The sequence below is a fragment of the Amphimedon queenslandica genome, unplaced genomic scaffold, assembly GCF_000090795.2.
Source record: "Amphimedon queenslandica unplaced genomic scaffold, v1.1 AMPQUscaffold_13437, whole genome shotgun sequence".
In the NCBI taxonomy this organism is placed as follows: domain Eukaryota; kingdom Metazoa; phylum Porifera; class Demospongiae; order Haplosclerida; family Niphatidae; genus Amphimedon; species Amphimedon queenslandica.
In genome coordinates this window covers 154657-172496 of record NW_003546327.1, presented here as the reverse complement: position 1 = coordinate 172496, position 17840 = coordinate 154657, and the positions used below count along the sequence as shown (strand labels likewise).

The following is a 17840-nucleotide window of genomic DNA, read 5'->3' as shown; positions in this document are numbered from 1 at the left end:
CAGTTGAATTTGGTCAGAGTCTAACTATAACATGTACCATAACAACAGTTGAGAGATTAGTAGTAACACCAATGATTACTTTCATTAAAATGAATGATACAGATATGGAAATGCTCTCTAACTTAAATAGACCATACAGTATCACAACAGATGATACTGGTTCAGTTACTAACTATACTCTAATACTGGATCCAGTGAGGTTTGATGATGCTGGAATGTATACATGTATAGCTGAGTTTAATGTAACTGGTTTTAATAATACCAATGATCCTAGCACTGCTACTTATGATTATCAAGAGGCTAATGGCAACTTTATTTTGATCTTCGATAGTAAGTCAACTATTATACTGTGTTCTACTCAAGTGTTTAAATTGAAAAAGTACATTACAGATTTAATCATAAGTTTTATATGATGATTGATTTTAAATTTATACTGATTTTGTTATCTTCTTACAGTTCCACCAGTGATTGTTACTATATCAAAGGAACATAACGATACATTATATGCAGGGACACCATTCTTCATTAAATGTGACATAATGTTGAATCCATTAGTTTCTATACCAGTGACTGTCACTAATCAATGGACACGTGATGGTACTAATGTTCCTATGGGTTCATCTGATGCTACTATTACTGAGGGTCTCAATATGATCAATTCATTACATTATAATGCAACATTAATGTTCTATCCATTGGATAATGCTGATGATAGTGGAATGTATACTTGTAATGTTGAAGTGAATGCTCCTTATAGTTATAAGTATCTCAGGAATACATCAACTAATGCTAGCACTTCCATTCCAGTTATTGGTAAGTAATTCTAATGCCACTTTTGCTTTGTTTAAATCCCTTCTTAATTTTCCTTCCCTCTCTCTTCTCATTACAGCTACTCCAGTGCCAGTAGTACAGATAGTGTCTATGGGTATTGCTGAACCTGGTGAAGAATACATGTTAAATTGTACAGTGACAGTTGTTGATGGACTCATAGTCTCACCAGTGATAACATGGACTAAGAGATCAGCTAACAATGTTATTAGTGTACCTCCAGTTCTTATGACTGTATCTAATGTAATGAGTTCTCTTTATTTGAACTTCTCTTCTCTCAATACTTCTGATGCTGGCCTGTATACTTGTGAAGCATCTATTAATGTTAGTCAGATGTCCATGGTAGCAAGGAATAATGAATCTTGGAATTTACGATTAAAAAGTAAGATCACATCAATCATTTGGAACTTTACCATCATAGTTTCTGTTATAAATCATTTTAGTTACAATTCCATTTATTTACCTTCATGTAAGCCAATCAAAAGAATCTAACTTATTAGCTGGCAGTAACCTGATATTAACATGTGATATCAGTGTTGATCCTAATGTTGATACACCATTCACTGTTAATGTAACCTGGAACATGACTGATCAACAGATCATGAGTAATAGTAATTTTGGAGGTGAAATTAATTCCAGTTCAATGCTTGCTGATACAGATCGTGTTAATATCAGCTCTGTTATGATGAGATCAGGTTTTAATGAGTATAGATCAACACTTAATTTCACTACATTGAGCAGTATTGAGGATTCAGGAACATATACATGTATTGTTACTATAGTACCAGCTTCAGCTTATGAATATGTAATGACTTCTGATACCAATTACACAAACATTCACTTCACTGTTACTGGTAAGCTTTAAAATGTAGTTATGTTGAGACCAATTGATATTTTTTGTGCATACCTAACCATTATTTTACTTGTAATTTTCTAGATCCTATTGTTGGGGGTTTATTTGCCTCGCCCAATTCATTTTTGGGTCTAGAAACATCATGTCCTGATTCAGACCCATATGATAACTTCACTCTTACCTGTACAGCCACTAAACCAACCATAGTAATACCAAACCTGGTAATAGCATGGACACATAATGGTACAATAGAAAGTGGTACTGTGACTACTACTGGAGGAAATATGACTACCACTGTTACTAATACATTGAGTTTTGACTCCAGTACTGCTTCTGATTCTGGTACTTATAGATGTACTGCTAGTATTACTGTACCTGATTCAACTGATATTGTCACTACTAGTGAGGGAATTACTGTGACTATAACATGTAAGTATATAGATGTTAGATTTCTCTCTTCTCACCTCAATCTCTTTCTTCTTTAGCTCAGAGCCTACCAGTTCCTGCTACTAATGTAACAGCTACTCCAGGAACAACTACTGCTGCTATATCATTCATAATACCTAACATTGCCTATACACCTGAAGCCTACAGTGTTAAGTATACTGGAGCAATCTTACAAACAACACAAGCAACTTCTAGCATAAGAATGAGCTCTTATGACATCACTGCAATTAACCAAGAATTTACAATCATGTTGACTGGCCTTGAGGAAGATAACACTTATACATATACAGTTGATTCTACCAATTGTCTTGGTACCACTAGTACTGTAGAGATGAGCTTCAGAACACTTCCAGCATGTGAGTGAAAATTGATAATTTGTCAGTAATTTTACTCATTTTAAAAATTACAGTGCCAGTTGCTCCTCCAATGAATTGTACTAATGTAACATTTCTACCATATAATGTTACACTTACCTGGACTGCACCACCACTAATGAATCAAAATGGAGCACCAGTTGGTTATAATTTAACATGTATGAATACTAATGGTGTATCAGTCAATGGATTGAGCCCAACGCGATCTTCAACAAACACAATGTTCACTATTACTGATGTTATGCCTTTTACTGGTTACACTTGTGAGCTGTCATTTATTAATGTAGTAGGAGAAGGACCCAGTTCTACCCAGTGTACTTTTGAAACAGCTCAAAGTGGTAAGCACAATATTTTGTAAAGTACTTTATGAGTTATTTGTTGTAGTGCCATACAACTCTCCCCAAAATTTTACTTCCATTCCGGATCAAACTTCTGTCTTATTTTCATGGATGGAACCAACCAGTACTAATGGAATTATTATTAATTATGACTTAACAGTAACTAATCTTGATGAATCAAAATCAATGTCCTTCATTATTGAAGTGAATCCTAACCAAAGATTTATAGACTATAATGTTGATGGTTTCAGTCCATATCAGAATTACACTGCTAGTGTTAGTGCTAGTACAATCATTGGAGCTGGACCAGTGGCTACTACTGCAGGAAGAACACTACCAGACAGTAAGCATATTATTATGATACATTTATTAAAATACAATACACAGTTCCTAGTTCACCTCATCTGGTATTGTCTCCAGTTGTCATTAATAGTTTAACAGTAGCTTATACTGTACCAGTTCTTAATGAAACTACTATCAATATAACATGGAGTCCACCATCTCATTCTAATGGAGAAATCACTGAATTTATTTTTGGAATAGCTACTGATGCCATTGATAGTCCTAATAATGTCTCATTTGTGCCTGGAAAAGCATCATATTCTCTAATATTTGAAGGATTAAGTTAGTATCTAATAGCAGTAGATATTGATCATGCATGTATTTTACAGAGGAAAGGATACCTTATTATGTGTCAGTTGTAGCAGTCAATCAAGTTGGTGAAGGAAACCCAGCAACTGCTATTGTCTTCACTAAAGCTGACAGTAAACTATTTTAAATGTAGATGAATGAATAACTTAATGTTATTTTATGTGCAGGTAGTGTTACAGTATCACTTTCTAATGTACAAGCAATGAGAATAGGAGATACAATAGTGTTATCATGGGACCCAGTGACACTAGAAGAAGCTAAAGGATTCTTTGTATACAGTATCAAATTAACTCCTGATGATGATAGCACTAGCAGTACATTAAGACAAACTAATACAAGAGCTATATCAGTAGCTTATGATACCACATCAGTTAATATAACTGATACTGAACCACAGTTAGCTTATACTGTGAGTATTAGTGTATTGCTATTGAGTGATGTAGGATTGATTAAAGGACCAGCTTTTCACACTTCCATAACAAGTTAGTTCTAGAGCTACATGTACTTTATTTTTATCTAAAAATGGTCTATTGGTAGTGGCACCTACAAATAACAGTAGCACTGATAATGGTAGTGTTCCTTTACTAACGGTAATAGTGTCAACATCATTAATATTAATTTTTTTTGTGGTGTTGGTACTCATGTCTATCACTATTGTTGTATTGTATAGAAAAAATTCAAAAAAATTTGACATAAGGTAAGAAAATAAAATAGGTCTAGAGTTATCTCAACTTATTTATGATACATTGTATCTATGTTATAATAGTAAAGACATTGAACTCAGTGTAGCACCTAATCCAGTATATGGTTTAGTTACTAATACTTCTACAACACAGTAAGAACTATCTACTACTCTATTAAAAGTTTGTATATGGCATTTTCAATAGAAATAATGAAGACTTGTATGAGAAGATTGATGATTATATATATGAACCAATAGATGATAGAATAGTGCAGCAAAAAGAAGAAGATACTCCAATTGTAGGAGACAGTGGTGATAACATAATATCAATAGCCAAGTGTCCTGTATATGATACTATTACTGTTCCAAGTAAATTCATTTTTATATTCACACCCACTTAATGTGTTTTTATAATCACCCTATATTAGTTTCTAGTCCCAATCAAGGAGAGACAAATGAAGAGCAAGATGCTGATGTGTACGAAATTATGCCTTAAAGTGCTTATAAATTTGGTGTGCTTTAAATAAAAAAGTGTTGATGTAATTTTATAGCTTTTAGAATTAATTTTAGATTGCATATGATGATGTTACATTATGTTGAGTATAGTGGATTACTCTTAATCGTATAATCATGTATTTTAAATTTTCTTAGTCATAATTTTGATTATTAATTCACAAATTAAGTTATCTAGCAATTAATATTTTTCCTTGAATAGGAGTGAGGAAGAAATAATCATTAGGGTTAATATCTAGCTATGCTACTGCTCTAATCTCCTTTTATGATAAATCTTGATATAACAAAAGTGTCAATAGTCCTCACAATACATGCACAAGTTAACACTACGTCTTCTAACAGGATTATATAAAAACTATGTTAAGTATTAAAACTATGTAGAGTAGAAAAATTAATAGACATTGGTTCATAATACTCACTACACACACATGTATGATAAATACTCTAAAGTTTGTGTAGCCAAAGTCAATATCTCAATCTAGGGAGAGATAAGTGATACAGTAGTGATGATAATAAATATTATCAATGCTCACTCTGTCCTGGATTTTCTAGTTTTTTCATTGGCTTTATAATGACTTCTTTCAAAAACTCACAACTAATGCTTGAATTATCTAAATACCTGTAAAAGGAGAAAGTGAAGTGGTAATGTGGTATATACATAATGATAAAAATCTTACACTTTAAAATTTTTAGGAGGATTCGAGTCATCATTCGACTCATTTAGATGAGTTTGAATGAAACTTATAATTTCAGAAGAATAATCGCCACCTTGTATAAAGACTGGGACAACTGTAACTTCCGTATCATTTGGCATATTGCAAGTGTCACAAGGCCCCACCTGACTATTGCAAGTGTATGTTCTTAAAGTTAACCCACCGGTAGATATAGATAAATTAACTTCCAGTGGTGTTGCAGTATGTATTGTCGGTTTGCTATTTACTATGCAAGTAATTTCCTTTAGTAACACTTGTCCATCATAGCTTGTTTCCTTAGTAACATTTATTATGACTATTATGCCTGTGAAATTATGGCAAAAAACCTCAAATAAAAAACACACAAACTTCCTTACTTGACGAATCATTGTTCTGGCCCTGGGACAAAGAACTAGTGGATGCCAATGCCATGATTAAGAGATTCAAGTCTTCAAGAAGATTAAATTAGAGACTAGAATGGGCGTGGTCTAGATCTAAAATCAACCCATTAATAATTATTAAGTCACTCTGGAATCTGCTTTGTAGGCAAACCATAGACATAATTACACCATTATCTACTCCTGGAAGAGAGCAATGGACCGTTTTAAGAGCGGACTGTGTGAGCTTGGACCCGGACTTAGCAACCATCAGTTCCACTGCATAAAGATAGCTTGTTACGTCTTCCTTGGTATATCACGCCAGACATTAGAGACCGTCACCACATTCATTGCTCTCTATGACCTCATGAAACAGGCACTACCTCATGGAGCCGACTTATTGATTTACCAGATATTATTGAAGCTAAATGTCTCCAAGTCAAAACTGGCAAAAATTGACCCGCACATCAACCGCAAGCACGAGAAAGATTTCATCCTTGATAACCCACAACTTGACCTTTTTCTGACAGTAGCTGTAATGCTAGACAAATTAAGCAATGAGAGATACCAGAAATTCAGAAACCAGTGCGTCCAATCTTTTCTTGTCAACTATCATGTTGACAACATAACTTCTCGTGCTGTCCTTTTGGAACTGCTAGCAGACAGGGGCTTGCTAGATCCTAATGACTTAACATCTCTTTTTCTCTTGTTCCACCACATCACATCTACCGATGGGTCGACTCAGTACATAAAAGTCCTCAGAGAGTTTTGTACAAGGCAAGGTATTGATGAGCCGGACTGGACTCAATCCCAACTACCCAATAATAGTATGTGTCCAGCTTATACATGCATAGATCTAATATACCGTATAGCGCAAAACTGTCAAGGGCTGTAAATTTTGTGGATTTTGCAATTTTTTGAAGATTCACAAAAACTACTTCCGCAAAAATCAAGTTATTAGGGCACAAGATGGCAGACAGTATAAATTCGTGAAAATTAAATTCACAAAATAGATTTTTAGGCAAATTCATGAAATTTATAGCTCTTGAAAATTTTTTGCTATACAGTACCATGGTCATTTAAAATTTTCTAGTGTCAGAGAGTCTAATTTGTCAGCTTCAAGTTGAAATCCAGCTATCTAGATCTAGCAGCTATGGGTCTAGTCTACGAGGAACAGTCTCTTCTAATGTAATAAATGGAAGCAATGTACCGGTACATTATAAAAATAAAGGTTAGTTTCTTAATCTTCTTCTTGCATCAGTAATGATTCTAACTTCTGTTGCTACCTTTTATATTAAGTTTGATTTTTTATTAGGTTGCGGTTTTAATTTTAACATCCGCCGTATAATCATACACTCTGTATTCATCGCATTATTTTTCTTAATTTGCTTGTGTCTGTTAATCGGATTTGGTTTGTTCTTTACTGGTACATATTTCCATCAACTAACAAATATTCAGGCAAACTCGTCTCATCAAATTGGTGCCAACTCGATTGTCCAACTCTTTCCAGGTCAGTGTATAAATCCCGATTGGATTAAGTCGATAAGTATTACAGTCCAAAGCTCACTCAATATAACAGTTTATAAAGGACTATGTACAGACCAACCTTCAACTGAAGTGTACAATTTGGAAAGTAAAACTTACCATCGCACCCAAAGTTTTTATAAATATTTGAAAAACTATTGTTTCAATGCAAATTACTATGGTGAAAAGCAAAGTGAACATTATCCACTATATACTGCTGGTCATGGTACCCTCTCTTATGATATTCAATTAGTGAATGCTAGTGAGATTGATGAGTCCCCTTGCCCATTGATATTATATCTCTTTAATGAGAGCTACTACTACAACTACTGGGTAAAAACTAATTATTATGGAGATCAACAAAGTATTGCTGAAGTAGCTTATGCTTATTCGCCTTGCCTCAATACAAGTGATGCCATGAATCGTGACCAAAATTATTTTTTTAACTTCAAGCACGATTTTGAACTCGAGGACAAAGGATTTTATTACACTCTTTGCTGTATCACAGTAAGCTTTTTTTCCAATCTAACAATCTCCGGAAGAGTGACAAAATATTCTGAGAAAAAAATGGAAGAGCTTCAATCATGTTTATCACCTAATGCAGTGCAGGGGGATGCCAATTGTACAGTGAATATGGGAAACTTCTTTGATAGTTCATTTAATTTATTTGTTGACACGACTTATGAGCTCTCAGAAAGAAATGCAACTGTAGTAGTGACACCAGAAGAATGGAATATAGCTAGTGTTCTTTGCCTATTATTGACAGTCTTGGTAATTATAAGTAGCATTATTGTCATTATTGTAGTTATATCTTGCAAGCAGAAAAAGAGAATCAAAGATTACTCAACTTTGTAGTGATATGTTTTGTTTATAACATTTGCTCTTAGTTTTGTAAAATATATGTAGTATATTGATTGATTAGCTTTGTTCAAAAATAATTGTAATTGATACCACCAATCTAATGTATTTATGTTTATTCATTTTGATGTTATTATTTTAATTGAAGTCATATGTTAATCCAGCAGCTAGAGCTAGTGTTATTTGATTCAGCACGACAATGGGCATTGATACTTTACTTACTATTGCATGTGGTAATCTCAAGCTCACAATAAAAGATAATATAGTGACAGTGTGTTTTGTCAGCATGTATGATTGTGGAAACACATGCACAGGTGTCTGCAAGAGTTGTATAATTAAAATGATTATAGCAGACGTTATTGCAAAAAATTAGTCCAGTTTTAAACACTAATAGTAAACGTGTTTCGTTTATCGTCTAAAATTTGGTCATAACTCAAAAAGTTAAAGTCAGAATTGGCTCAAACTTTTTACATAGCATAAAGACATCAATATATATCAGAAAATGTAATAAAAATTTGGGGTAATTTTGGAGCCAATTTTTTGGAAAAACCATGGGCTATAATACAGGGAATTTTTCAGGAATTTGGAGTTTTAAAAAAATGGTCATAATTCAAAAAATTGAAGTCGGAATCCGCTTAAACTTTCTACGTAGCATAAGGAGATCAATATATATCAGTAAATGTAATAAAAATTTGGGGTGATTTTGGAGTCAATTTTTTTAAAAAACCATGGGCTATAGTACAGGAAATTTTTCAGGAATTTGGAGTTTTAAAAAAATGGTCATAACTCAAAAAATTGAAGTCGGAATCCGCTTAAACTTTCTACGTAGCATAAGGACATCAATATATATCAGAAAATTTAATAAAAATTTGACATGATTTTATAGCCAATTTTAGAAAAACCATGCATACAGAGTACTTTTTATGGGTACAGAGTATTTTTCAGAAATTTGGAGTTTTAAAAAAATATTGTCATAGCTCAAAAATTGAAGTCTAAAGGGGGTCAAACTTTCTACATAGCATAAGGACATCATTATGTATTAGAAAATATAGTAAAAATTTGGGGCATTTTTGGAGCCGATTTTTGGAAAGCCATGGGCTTATAATGGTTTTTGGCCCAAATTTTAAGCAGCTTTAAATTTATTTTAATTTTAATTTTGATTGGGATCCATTCAAAGTTTACACAACATAAGATATAAAATTGAGAGTTTTACTAGATTTATTGATTTTTGTAAATAATCCAGTAATTTGTGCTGTACTTGTGCTGCCTATATGACTTTTGAACAATTTAAAAATTTGCTAACAAGGAGCACTTGCCAAAATCTAAGACAGATGTAATCTTTGAGAGCTGCATTAAAAGTCATATAGGCAGCACAAGTACAGCATTTAGGAGTTTCAAAGTTGGACAATTATTCTTACACTTTTAGTTTTGTTAATGCTATGATGTCACTATGAATGTCTTGTGTCAACACCTGATAACAGTTTGTCACATGATTCTGTCAGTTGGTTATGGAACTCCATACTTCTTGTTTTCTTTTGTTCCAACTAGTTCAACTGTTCTTTGTAGCTGCACAAGATCCATCTTCTTCTCTCTTACCCAGTAGAGGTAAGAGAATGAGTAGATTTATATGTGTTGAATGTACCTATAATATACCTTATGCTCATAATTATACTATGTCACTATGTCAGGTTGTTTGTTCTATGTGATACATATCTATGCCAAATAGCAAAATACAAAATAAATTCCTAATGGTGTGGTCTAAATCTATTCATTTAGACCATACCATTAGGAATCTATCAGATATTATACAATCTGAACACATTATAATTGTAATCATATAAAGTTTGAACCATAAATGTGTAATGTATCTAATAAATGTAATGTATACTGTATAGGGATGTAAAATTTAAATGCATGTAATGCCTTGATTGACTTGTAAGTACTTAAATTATAGAGGGACACAGCCTTCAGACAACCATTTTAAAAGGTTATGTTTTTTTACAATTTAATTGCGAGCAGTTTCATTTTATATATTACAAGGTTAATTGCTACAATCTTGTGAGGTTGTGACGCGCAACCTTAGTATTTCTGTATGGGATATCCCAATATACTCAAAATTTGACAGCTGCTATCTTATTTACTCTTGTAAAGGTGTTCAGCTGTATTTACCTTATGAGGACAGGATAATACCTGATTATTCTATGATATATGCTAGCCAGTTTTATGATGCTGATCAGAATAATGATGTTAATGATATCATTGATGCTTTGTGGTGTCAGAGTGCTAACAGTAGTGCTAGTATTGGAGTGTGGTATTATCCTAATGGAGCTAAAGTACCTATATTTGATGGAAACTTCACTAATTCATCAGCTCCTAGTCCAGTGTTCAGTATGAGAATCAGTGGTCAGATTGCACTAGCTAGAAATGGTGGACTATCAGGATATGAAGGTTTATACAAGTGTATCATTCCTGATGAGAATGGAGTAAATCAAACACTAGTGGTTGGAGCATATACTGATACTGGATACAATAACAATGGTATGTGATGAATATGGACTATAATTAATGTAATTCTTTTACAGATGGCCCTGATGCTGATCCTACTATGCAGTTCTCTCTCCTCTCCACTAGTAGATTAGCTACTACTCCAGTCTTCAGTCTCAGTTTCAACGTCTCTGATGGTCCTCCTACTACTGTCAATTGTTCAGTGAATGGGACTGGAATATCTACTGAATTGTCTCGTAAGATAGTTAATGGACCGGAATCTGTTACAAGAGTGACAGTAGCAAACTTAAGTGAAGCTGGTAACTATCAGTGTACTGTATCTAATACCAGAGTAACTAATGCTCCCATTAATGGTGTTATTGCAGTTACTAGCATTTCATCTTTGATTGTATCAGGTTAGTGATGATTCATTACTATAAATGTCATTATTAGTTTATTTTCAGTATCTGATACTCCAACTGGTTTAACTGCTACAAGATTAAGTACTGGTTTATCTCATGTAAGACTCTCCTGGTCTACTGTATCAGGAGCTACTGGTTATGAGGTCTACTATCAATTGTCTAGTATTACTCCTGTTAGTGTAGGCAATACTGCTTCAACAACAACCAATATAACATCAGAATTAATTCGAGGGATTACATACACTTTCTATGTAGTATCTTATGGATCAGCTTCTCTACCTAGTGGTAATGCTTCAGTTATGTTAACAATTAGTAAGTAAATTGAATACAATTAAAATTACCTGTATTAACGAATGTATTCTTTTAGGTGATCCAGTGGTCAATGACTTTATGGTTGCACTAACTACAATTTCTGCCATTACATTAACATGGAGTCCACCAACTGCTGTTGTACCAATTAGTTATAATATTAATAGGAGATGTAGGAGAGTATGTGAATCATCAGTCACTAGTAATAATGAAACATCAGTTTCTTCACCACATACTTCAACTGGTACACCTCCTTACAGTCAATGTGGCTTTGATCTTATTGGAGTATATGGAGCTGATATAGCTTATTTGACTACTAATTATTTAGCTACTACACTTTTAACTGGTAATAATACACTTTGCCGATACAAGAATAATAAATAATTATTATTTTTCTCTGTAGCCCCTACTGCACCAGTGGATGATATTATATTCTCATCAGTAGAGTCAGTGTCAATGACTGTCTCATGGGATGAAGTACCTTGCAATGGAAGGAATGGACCAATCACTGGATACTACCTCACATACACTAACATCACTTCAAACACTAGTTATACTGTTAATATCACTAAAGGAGACAACAGAATATATAATCTCACAGGATTAATACCATATACTAACTATACTGTGAGTATAATACCTTATAATTATAATATGAATGGACCAGCTAGGCAAGAAATACAATTAACTTCTAAATCATGTAAGTTAATGAGATATTGATCAGTTTAACATGATCTTAACACAGTTCCTGGTGTGATAACTGATCTAAGACATGCAAAAAACCCAGATGCAATAAATATTGTATGGAATCCTCCTACAATACCTAATGGTATCATTACAGTATATGAGATAAGATATAGAGAGTCTACCAGTACTGGTCCATACAATATAACTAACACTACTAACACTCATTACATTATAGTAGGATTGATACCTAATACTAGTTATACTATTGGAGTGAGAGCATATACTAGTATTGGACCAGGAGAATGGACTAATAGAGAGTACTCTACTATTGAAATACGTAAGAAATTATTCAGAATACTATGATGATAATGTTCAAAATTTCTCAGCTGTCATTGAAACCTTCACTATAACAAAGTTCAATTCTACAGCAGTGAGGGCTGACTGGAGTTTAGTTCATAGAGCTAGTCATTATACTGTCTATTTTGAGTCAACCAGTAGCTCCTCAAGAAAGAAGAGACAAGTAGAGACAGGAATGAGAGTATTTCCAGGTGACACTACTGAAGGTCTAATAGGAGGATTAGATCCTAGTCTGAACTACTTGTTCTCTATATCTACATCATTTAATGTTAATGGAATCATCTATGAAGGAGAGAGGAGTCATTTCATTGAACCAAGTAAGATTTTTCTTTTTAGTTTTAAAGCTATGCAACGTAATAATGCACTCATCTGTATTGTTTTTAGCAAGCACTTTATCAGCCACTTTTAGAGCTACTTCTACTACTTTAAGTAAGAGAAATTACATTATCGGAATATTAAACTTTGTTATAATTATTTTTACAGTACAAAGCCCTTCTCCGACAATAAGTAAGTTTGAGAAGGAATTATAATAGCATAATACTTTTAGCATAATTATTATTTTTTAATCTAAACTTATAATTCTAGATAAACCACCACAAGAGAAAGTTTGGTTAACTTCTCCATGGAGCAGAGTGAGTATCTGTTACCACACACAGGCTTACATTATGCTTTCAATTTTTATAATCTATGCACTGGATATAAGTTGTAATATTAATACTTGTTCAAATTTTGTAGTGTTTTCCTGACTGTCATCGTGGTGTAAGGAATAGAACAGTCACTTGCATGACTGCATCCACTCGCATGATTGTGGACAGTTGTTCTTCTCCTCCACCTTCAAGCATTGAGCTATGCCATAAAAGAGGGCCATGCACACAATGGATTGTGGAATCTTGGTCATCAGTAAGTTCTAAACTTCACACTGATGTGATTTATTTATGCAATTATTGCAAACATCCATGAAAAAGTACATAATATACTAGATCTAATTTTTGCAATTTTAATAGTGCTCAAAGTCTTGTGGAGCTGGTTATCAAGTTCGTAGAATCACATGTCAAACAACTTATGACAATATTGTATTGGATGACACACAATGCTTGACTAAACGTCCTCCTGTATTTAGGTACTGCTTTGAACAAGAATGTCGTAAGTTATATGCTTAAATGTAATGGCATGTCTTGAGTAGTGCAAGCATCATAACATTATACTCAAATAATGACAGAATAAGTTGAAGTTTGATTTATGAAGTCTCTTTTACCTGATAGCTTGTACACAATCATCGTTTTGTGAGATAATTGCTAATACTGAATTGTGCTCAAGAGCTGAATATCAAAGAGATTGTCATTGCACTTGTGGACCTCATGAATTGTAAGATATATTGAACAGCAGCATTTTAAGTTAAAAATACTCATAATTTGTTTGTTTAAATTAAATGTATTAATAATTAATCAATGTAAGGCAACACAATTGAGCACATTTGATGTGACTAGACTAATCAACTAATCCCGTCCTTACTTGTCAGATTATTTCTGCATGTAATGAAAGCATCAATATGCACTGGAAATGACATTTATAATCTTTCATACCAAAACCATTTTAACTATAATACTTGGCATTTATTTAGGTATGGCCAAAGTAAATAAGACAAATTAAATTAAATTATGCATAAAATGGTCATTTTCATTTTGGCCCAAAAAATAAAAAAGTTAGAAAAATTATATTGATGCACAATGTTGCCCTTATACTGTCTGAAATTTATGAGCACTTGAGCATTCAAAATTCGGCCAAAAAACAAAATCATGCAAATACGTCTTTACATCTAATCATAATGATAATAACAAAACTAAAAGTATAAAGCCAAAAATTGTTAACTATTAAAAGGCCTAAAAATTTTCAAAGTAAATCTAGCATTCAGCAGAAGTTAGTACTACTTGCTCCATTTAATTTTGTTTTTCTTCCCATTCATAATCCCAGACTGGTCCACACGTTTCCTCACTCTCTGGAGTCAACGGAACCCTCATGACACGTTTGCCATGAACAAGAAGAGACTCCATAATTGTTACTGCAGAAGCTATCCTTTCAGGCTCACCACCAAAGGTTGCATGTAACTCTCTTAATAGATTGCGATAGGCTGTGTGGAATGCTCTTGCTTCTGTGTAGCAGTTCCCAGTTGTGCCTTCTTTGCTCGGATCGTCTCTCATTGGCCACACACCTTTAGAGTCAAAAGGAATGTCAGCTCCACTGTATGAATAATACTTGTCATCCTCATTCTTTACTAGTTTCTTTTGGCAGACAATTTCCATCAATTGATAATAATGTCCTAACTGATCCCCATCACTTACTGTGGGATCTATTGGACTAGCACCTTCTCCTTGCTCTTTTATCTCTTTGATTGCATCTAATGCAGTTTGAGTATCTTTAACTTCAATGAGAGTACCTAGTTCTTTAGAAAGGCGTCCAAGGCCATGAGACTTGAAAATTGTTGGGTTGAAAAACTTCTTCTCCATTCTCTTCAAATTTTTGCATGCACTGCTCTATTTCGGTATAAAACTCTCCTATTGTATTGTGTAGTAGCAGTCCTAAGATATTTCTGTTCCTACCCTCAGTGACACAAGATAATTTTGGCTTCTCAAGCACCAATGGTACGGTGTATATGTGTTTTCTTGAAACTTTTTCTAAATGAACTTTAAGAGATGGATGTACACAGCCAGGAAGTCCTACACTTGGATATTTAGGTGCAACATCAGGACTATCAATAATAGGATGGCCTCCATTCATTGCATTTATAATGTTGCCCACAAGAGCCAAGTGGAGCATCTCTTGCATGAGGATCCCACGAATAGTTTTATATACTTGAGTATTGCATCCATCACCAATAGAGTATAGAGAAGTCATATAGAGTGGTATAGTTGCCAGTTCCAATTTTAAGCCAATTTGTAACTGCTCCCACAGATTTTCATCAGTACACTTTTTCTGTATTTCGGGATCCTGAGAATTTTTCTTGTATTTATAAAGAGGGCGCTTATCTTCTGGACAATTTTTATTCTTTAACCCACGGTAACTTTTTGGAATTTGTAGCGTTGCAAAATAATACTGATCAACAAATTTTTCACAATAATCCTTAATATTGAAAGGAATTGCACGAGCCTGGCATGTAGGCAGTTTAGCATAATCCTCAAACATACTTATAGCTGCTATGTGGTTTGGTTCATCACATTGTAACTCAGGTAAAACTTCACTAGTATCATCCATACGAGCATTTATCTCCTCTAATTGCTTTACTGGATTCTCCAACCATTTTAGTATCATTTTTCGCTGAGGTTCCGGTAGATCCCTAGTAACAGGCATATAACTAGCGTCATTTATGTCAAGGCTCATGGATAGGTTTAATAGGCCAATATTTTGGGGTGAAGTGACAGAGTAATAATTGCTCAAATTGAGTATACCGTGCATGACAGGATATAGGTGATGGTATTGGGAAAATATTGGTTGGATGTGATCCACCCACGTGTAAGTCTTGTCTGGATCATATTCTGGATTAGAAAAGGCTCTAATTACTAATGAATTAAGTGAAAAACTTGCACACTGTTGATCCTCTTCTCCTTCACTGGGACAGAAATCAAAGGCATATACTTGACCATCAATGGGAAGTTTCATTACAGCACTATCTTTACAAGGAGGCTTACTATATTCTCGAAGTGAACTCATTTCCTTTACTGCAGTGAAAGTAAACAATGCAACTCCATTTTCATCTGTTTTGACATTCATAAAGAAGGACTTACACCATCATAGGGAATAGGGTTATTTTTTCTCCCAACTTTAACATCTAAATTAGCTACCGGTTCTCCAAATTGTGAAACAAGAAAGGGAACACTGACAGACATAGAGACAGATGGATGAATAAAGAATGAATATTCTTCTTTTGGTCGCATGTAGTAGTTAGTCTCTTTCAGCATCAACTTTAGGTTATGCTTAGAAGTAGGCAATGCATAACAGTTAGGATAGACTTCATTAGTTTCTGAGCTCTTGTCTTGCATTAAAGCTAAAACCAGTGAAGAAGAGGAGAGTAGCTTTTCCTTTTGAAAATAATTTAGTTCAATGTCCACTATTCCACCAGTTGATTTCAACCAGTCATTGCTGTTGCAAGAACCACTGTGGTCCTGACCACAATAATGAATTTCATTCCCTAATACCTCTATACATACTCGCTCCTGGTCATGCAATATACCAGCATAAAGAGGATTGATGTATAGTAGATTTCCATTCGAGTCACTTGGCAGTGAATTGCTTAAGTCTATTGAAAGCAAATCTCCATTCACTTCAAATGGAGCATCACTCATCCATTTTTTTAGTGGCCCAGAACATGAATCTTCAGGTGGTATATTGCTTATATCAGGTGGGTGCTTTATTTCAGTTTTACTTAAGAGCCTCTCCCCTCCATAATTTAAAGGTTCAGTGTCTTTACTGACTCCAATTGTTCCAGTCATTAAACCACGTGTGAAGCCATTATTTTCTCTACCATATCCACTCAATGAGACTGACAACTGTAATTTGTTGTTCCCTTTTGTGCTCAATCCCTTTAACTTTTTAAGTACAGTTGATCCCCTCAAATCTCCCCATTCAATGTCATTGATAGTTGTAGTTGACAATGCTCCTTGAGTGGATGAACCACCATCAGTGCAAACCATTCTCTTCCACATGCTCTGTGATATTGAGCTTGGAGTCCAATTCCCTCTTAGGGCTTCTGCACCATCGCTCCATACTATCCTAAACACCATTCCATATATAACACTAGCAGCCCCTTGCCATTCAGTGTCTATGTCTACCATTTTTGCAAAAGGATGGTTACCACTGTCTAAAATTGCAGCTCCTATTACTTCATCGTCAGTCACTCCACTATCAGTTGTGACTCCTGTAACAGAAGTGTCTTGGATTGAGAATTCGTTTGTACCAATATAGTTCCAATTACCATTAGGATCATCTTCAAACGGATCATCAATATTGGGGTCAAAGTTGCAGCGATAGTTATTAGGTGTAGAAGCATCTGCACGATATTTTCCGTAGAAATGAACCCTTGGAAAATCCAAGTATGATGCTTGTGAAAATGAAAAAATCCTGAAAAATATAATAATGAGTAACATTAGCAGCCTTGATGCATGAATGATTCTGCAAATAGCATTAAGACACCACATAAAAGTAAGGAGAAGAGATATAGGATTCCATGATAGCAAGTTCATCATTGATTTAAACTAGGCTATAGCTGCAGCATCAACAAGATTAATGATGTAATTTAGACTTGCAGTGCTAACAGAGCTATTATATGCAGTTTATGCACATACATTTATATGGTTCTAATAATTGGAGTTTAAGCAATAAGGTTAAACGCTGTTAATATCCATGAGCCGGGAGGGTTGGTAATGGGTGGGGCTTAGTTACTATCAGCTATT

General features: G+C 34.2%; 5 protein-coding genes across 5 annotated transcripts in view; 3 read left to right on the top strand and 2 right to left on the bottom strand.

Annotated features, from left to right (window-relative positions):
- Nucleotides 1–4776, top strand: part of LOC109581462 (neogenin-like) — a 7411-nt gene extending 2635 nt beyond the window's left edge. Inside the window, exons 7-21 of the mRNA XM_019995586.1 lie at nucleotides 4–330; nucleotides 457–813; nucleotides 890–1210; nucleotides 1272–1682; nucleotides 1766–2110; nucleotides 2167–2484; nucleotides 2538–2840; nucleotides 2887–3183; nucleotides 3228–3464; nucleotides 3512–3604; nucleotides 3659–3973; nucleotides 4029–4188; nucleotides 4258–4326; nucleotides 4379–4542; nucleotides 4602–4776. Of these exons, the coding sequence (XP_019851145.1) occupies nucleotides 4–330; nucleotides 457–813; nucleotides 890–1210; nucleotides 1272–1682; nucleotides 1766–2110; nucleotides 2167–2484; nucleotides 2538–2840; nucleotides 2887–3183; nucleotides 3228–3464; nucleotides 3512–3604; nucleotides 3659–3973; nucleotides 4029–4188; nucleotides 4258–4326; nucleotides 4379–4542; nucleotides 4602–4669 (3785 nt within the window). The 3' untranslated portion in view covers nucleotides 4670–4776. The remainder of the gene's footprint in view (nucleotides 1–3; nucleotides 331–456; nucleotides 814–889; nucleotides 1211–1271; nucleotides 1683–1765; nucleotides 2111–2166; nucleotides 2485–2537; nucleotides 2841–2886; nucleotides 3184–3227; nucleotides 3465–3511; nucleotides 3605–3658; nucleotides 3974–4028; nucleotides 4189–4257; nucleotides 4327–4378; nucleotides 4543–4601) is intronic.
- A 241-nt stretch (nucleotides 4777–5017) lies between these two features.
- On the bottom strand, nucleotides 5018–5871 carry LOC109581488 (uncharacterized). The gene is made up of 4 exons (XM_019995621.1): nucleotides 5756–5871; nucleotides 5364–5703; nucleotides 5220–5305; nucleotides 5018–5164 (listed from the first exon to the last, which is right to left on the bottom strand). The coding sequence occupies exons 1-4, from the start codon at nucleotides 5808–5810 to the stop codon at nucleotides 5160–5162; spliced, it is 486 nt and encodes a 161-aa protein (XP_019851180.1). The 5' UTR covers nucleotides 5811–5871; the 3' UTR covers nucleotides 5018–5159.
- A 39-nt stretch (nucleotides 5872–5910) lies between these two features.
- On the top strand, nucleotides 5911–8230 carry LOC109581487 (uncharacterized). Its single transcript, XM_019995620.1, has 3 exons — nucleotides 5911–6582; nucleotides 6849–6986; nucleotides 7071–8230. Exons 1-3 carry the CDS (start codon nucleotides 5973–5975, stop codon nucleotides 8132–8134), a joined length of 1812 nt encoding a protein of 603 aa, XP_019851179.1. The 5' UTR covers nucleotides 5911–5972; the 3' UTR covers nucleotides 8135–8230.
- A 4092-nt stretch (nucleotides 8231–12322) lies between these two features.
- On the top strand, nucleotides 12323–13806 carry LOC109581474 (A disintegrin and metalloproteinase with thrombospondin motifs 17-like). Its single transcript, XM_019995597.1, has 8 exons — nucleotides 12323–12376; nucleotides 12426–12713; nucleotides 12781–12825; nucleotides 12880–12903; nucleotides 12982–13028; nucleotides 13132–13296; nucleotides 13401–13539; nucleotides 13659–13806. Exons 2-8 carry the CDS (start codon nucleotides 12572–12574, stop codon nucleotides 13763–13765), a joined length of 669 nt encoding a protein of 222 aa, XP_019851156.1. The 5' UTR covers nucleotides 12323–12376; nucleotides 12426–12571; the 3' UTR covers nucleotides 13766–13806.
- Nucleotides 13807–14172: 366 nt separating this feature from the next.
- On the bottom strand, nucleotides 14173–17710 carry LOC105312502 (uncharacterized). Its single transcript, XM_019995619.1, is given in 3 exon segments — nucleotides 14173–16159; nucleotides 16162–17508; nucleotides 17581–17710. Coding segments are annotated over 3 exon segments (2718 nt in total). The 5' UTR covers nucleotides 17631–17710; the 3' UTR covers nucleotides 14173–14838.
- Between the last annotated feature and the right edge of the window lie 130 nt (nucleotides 17711–17840).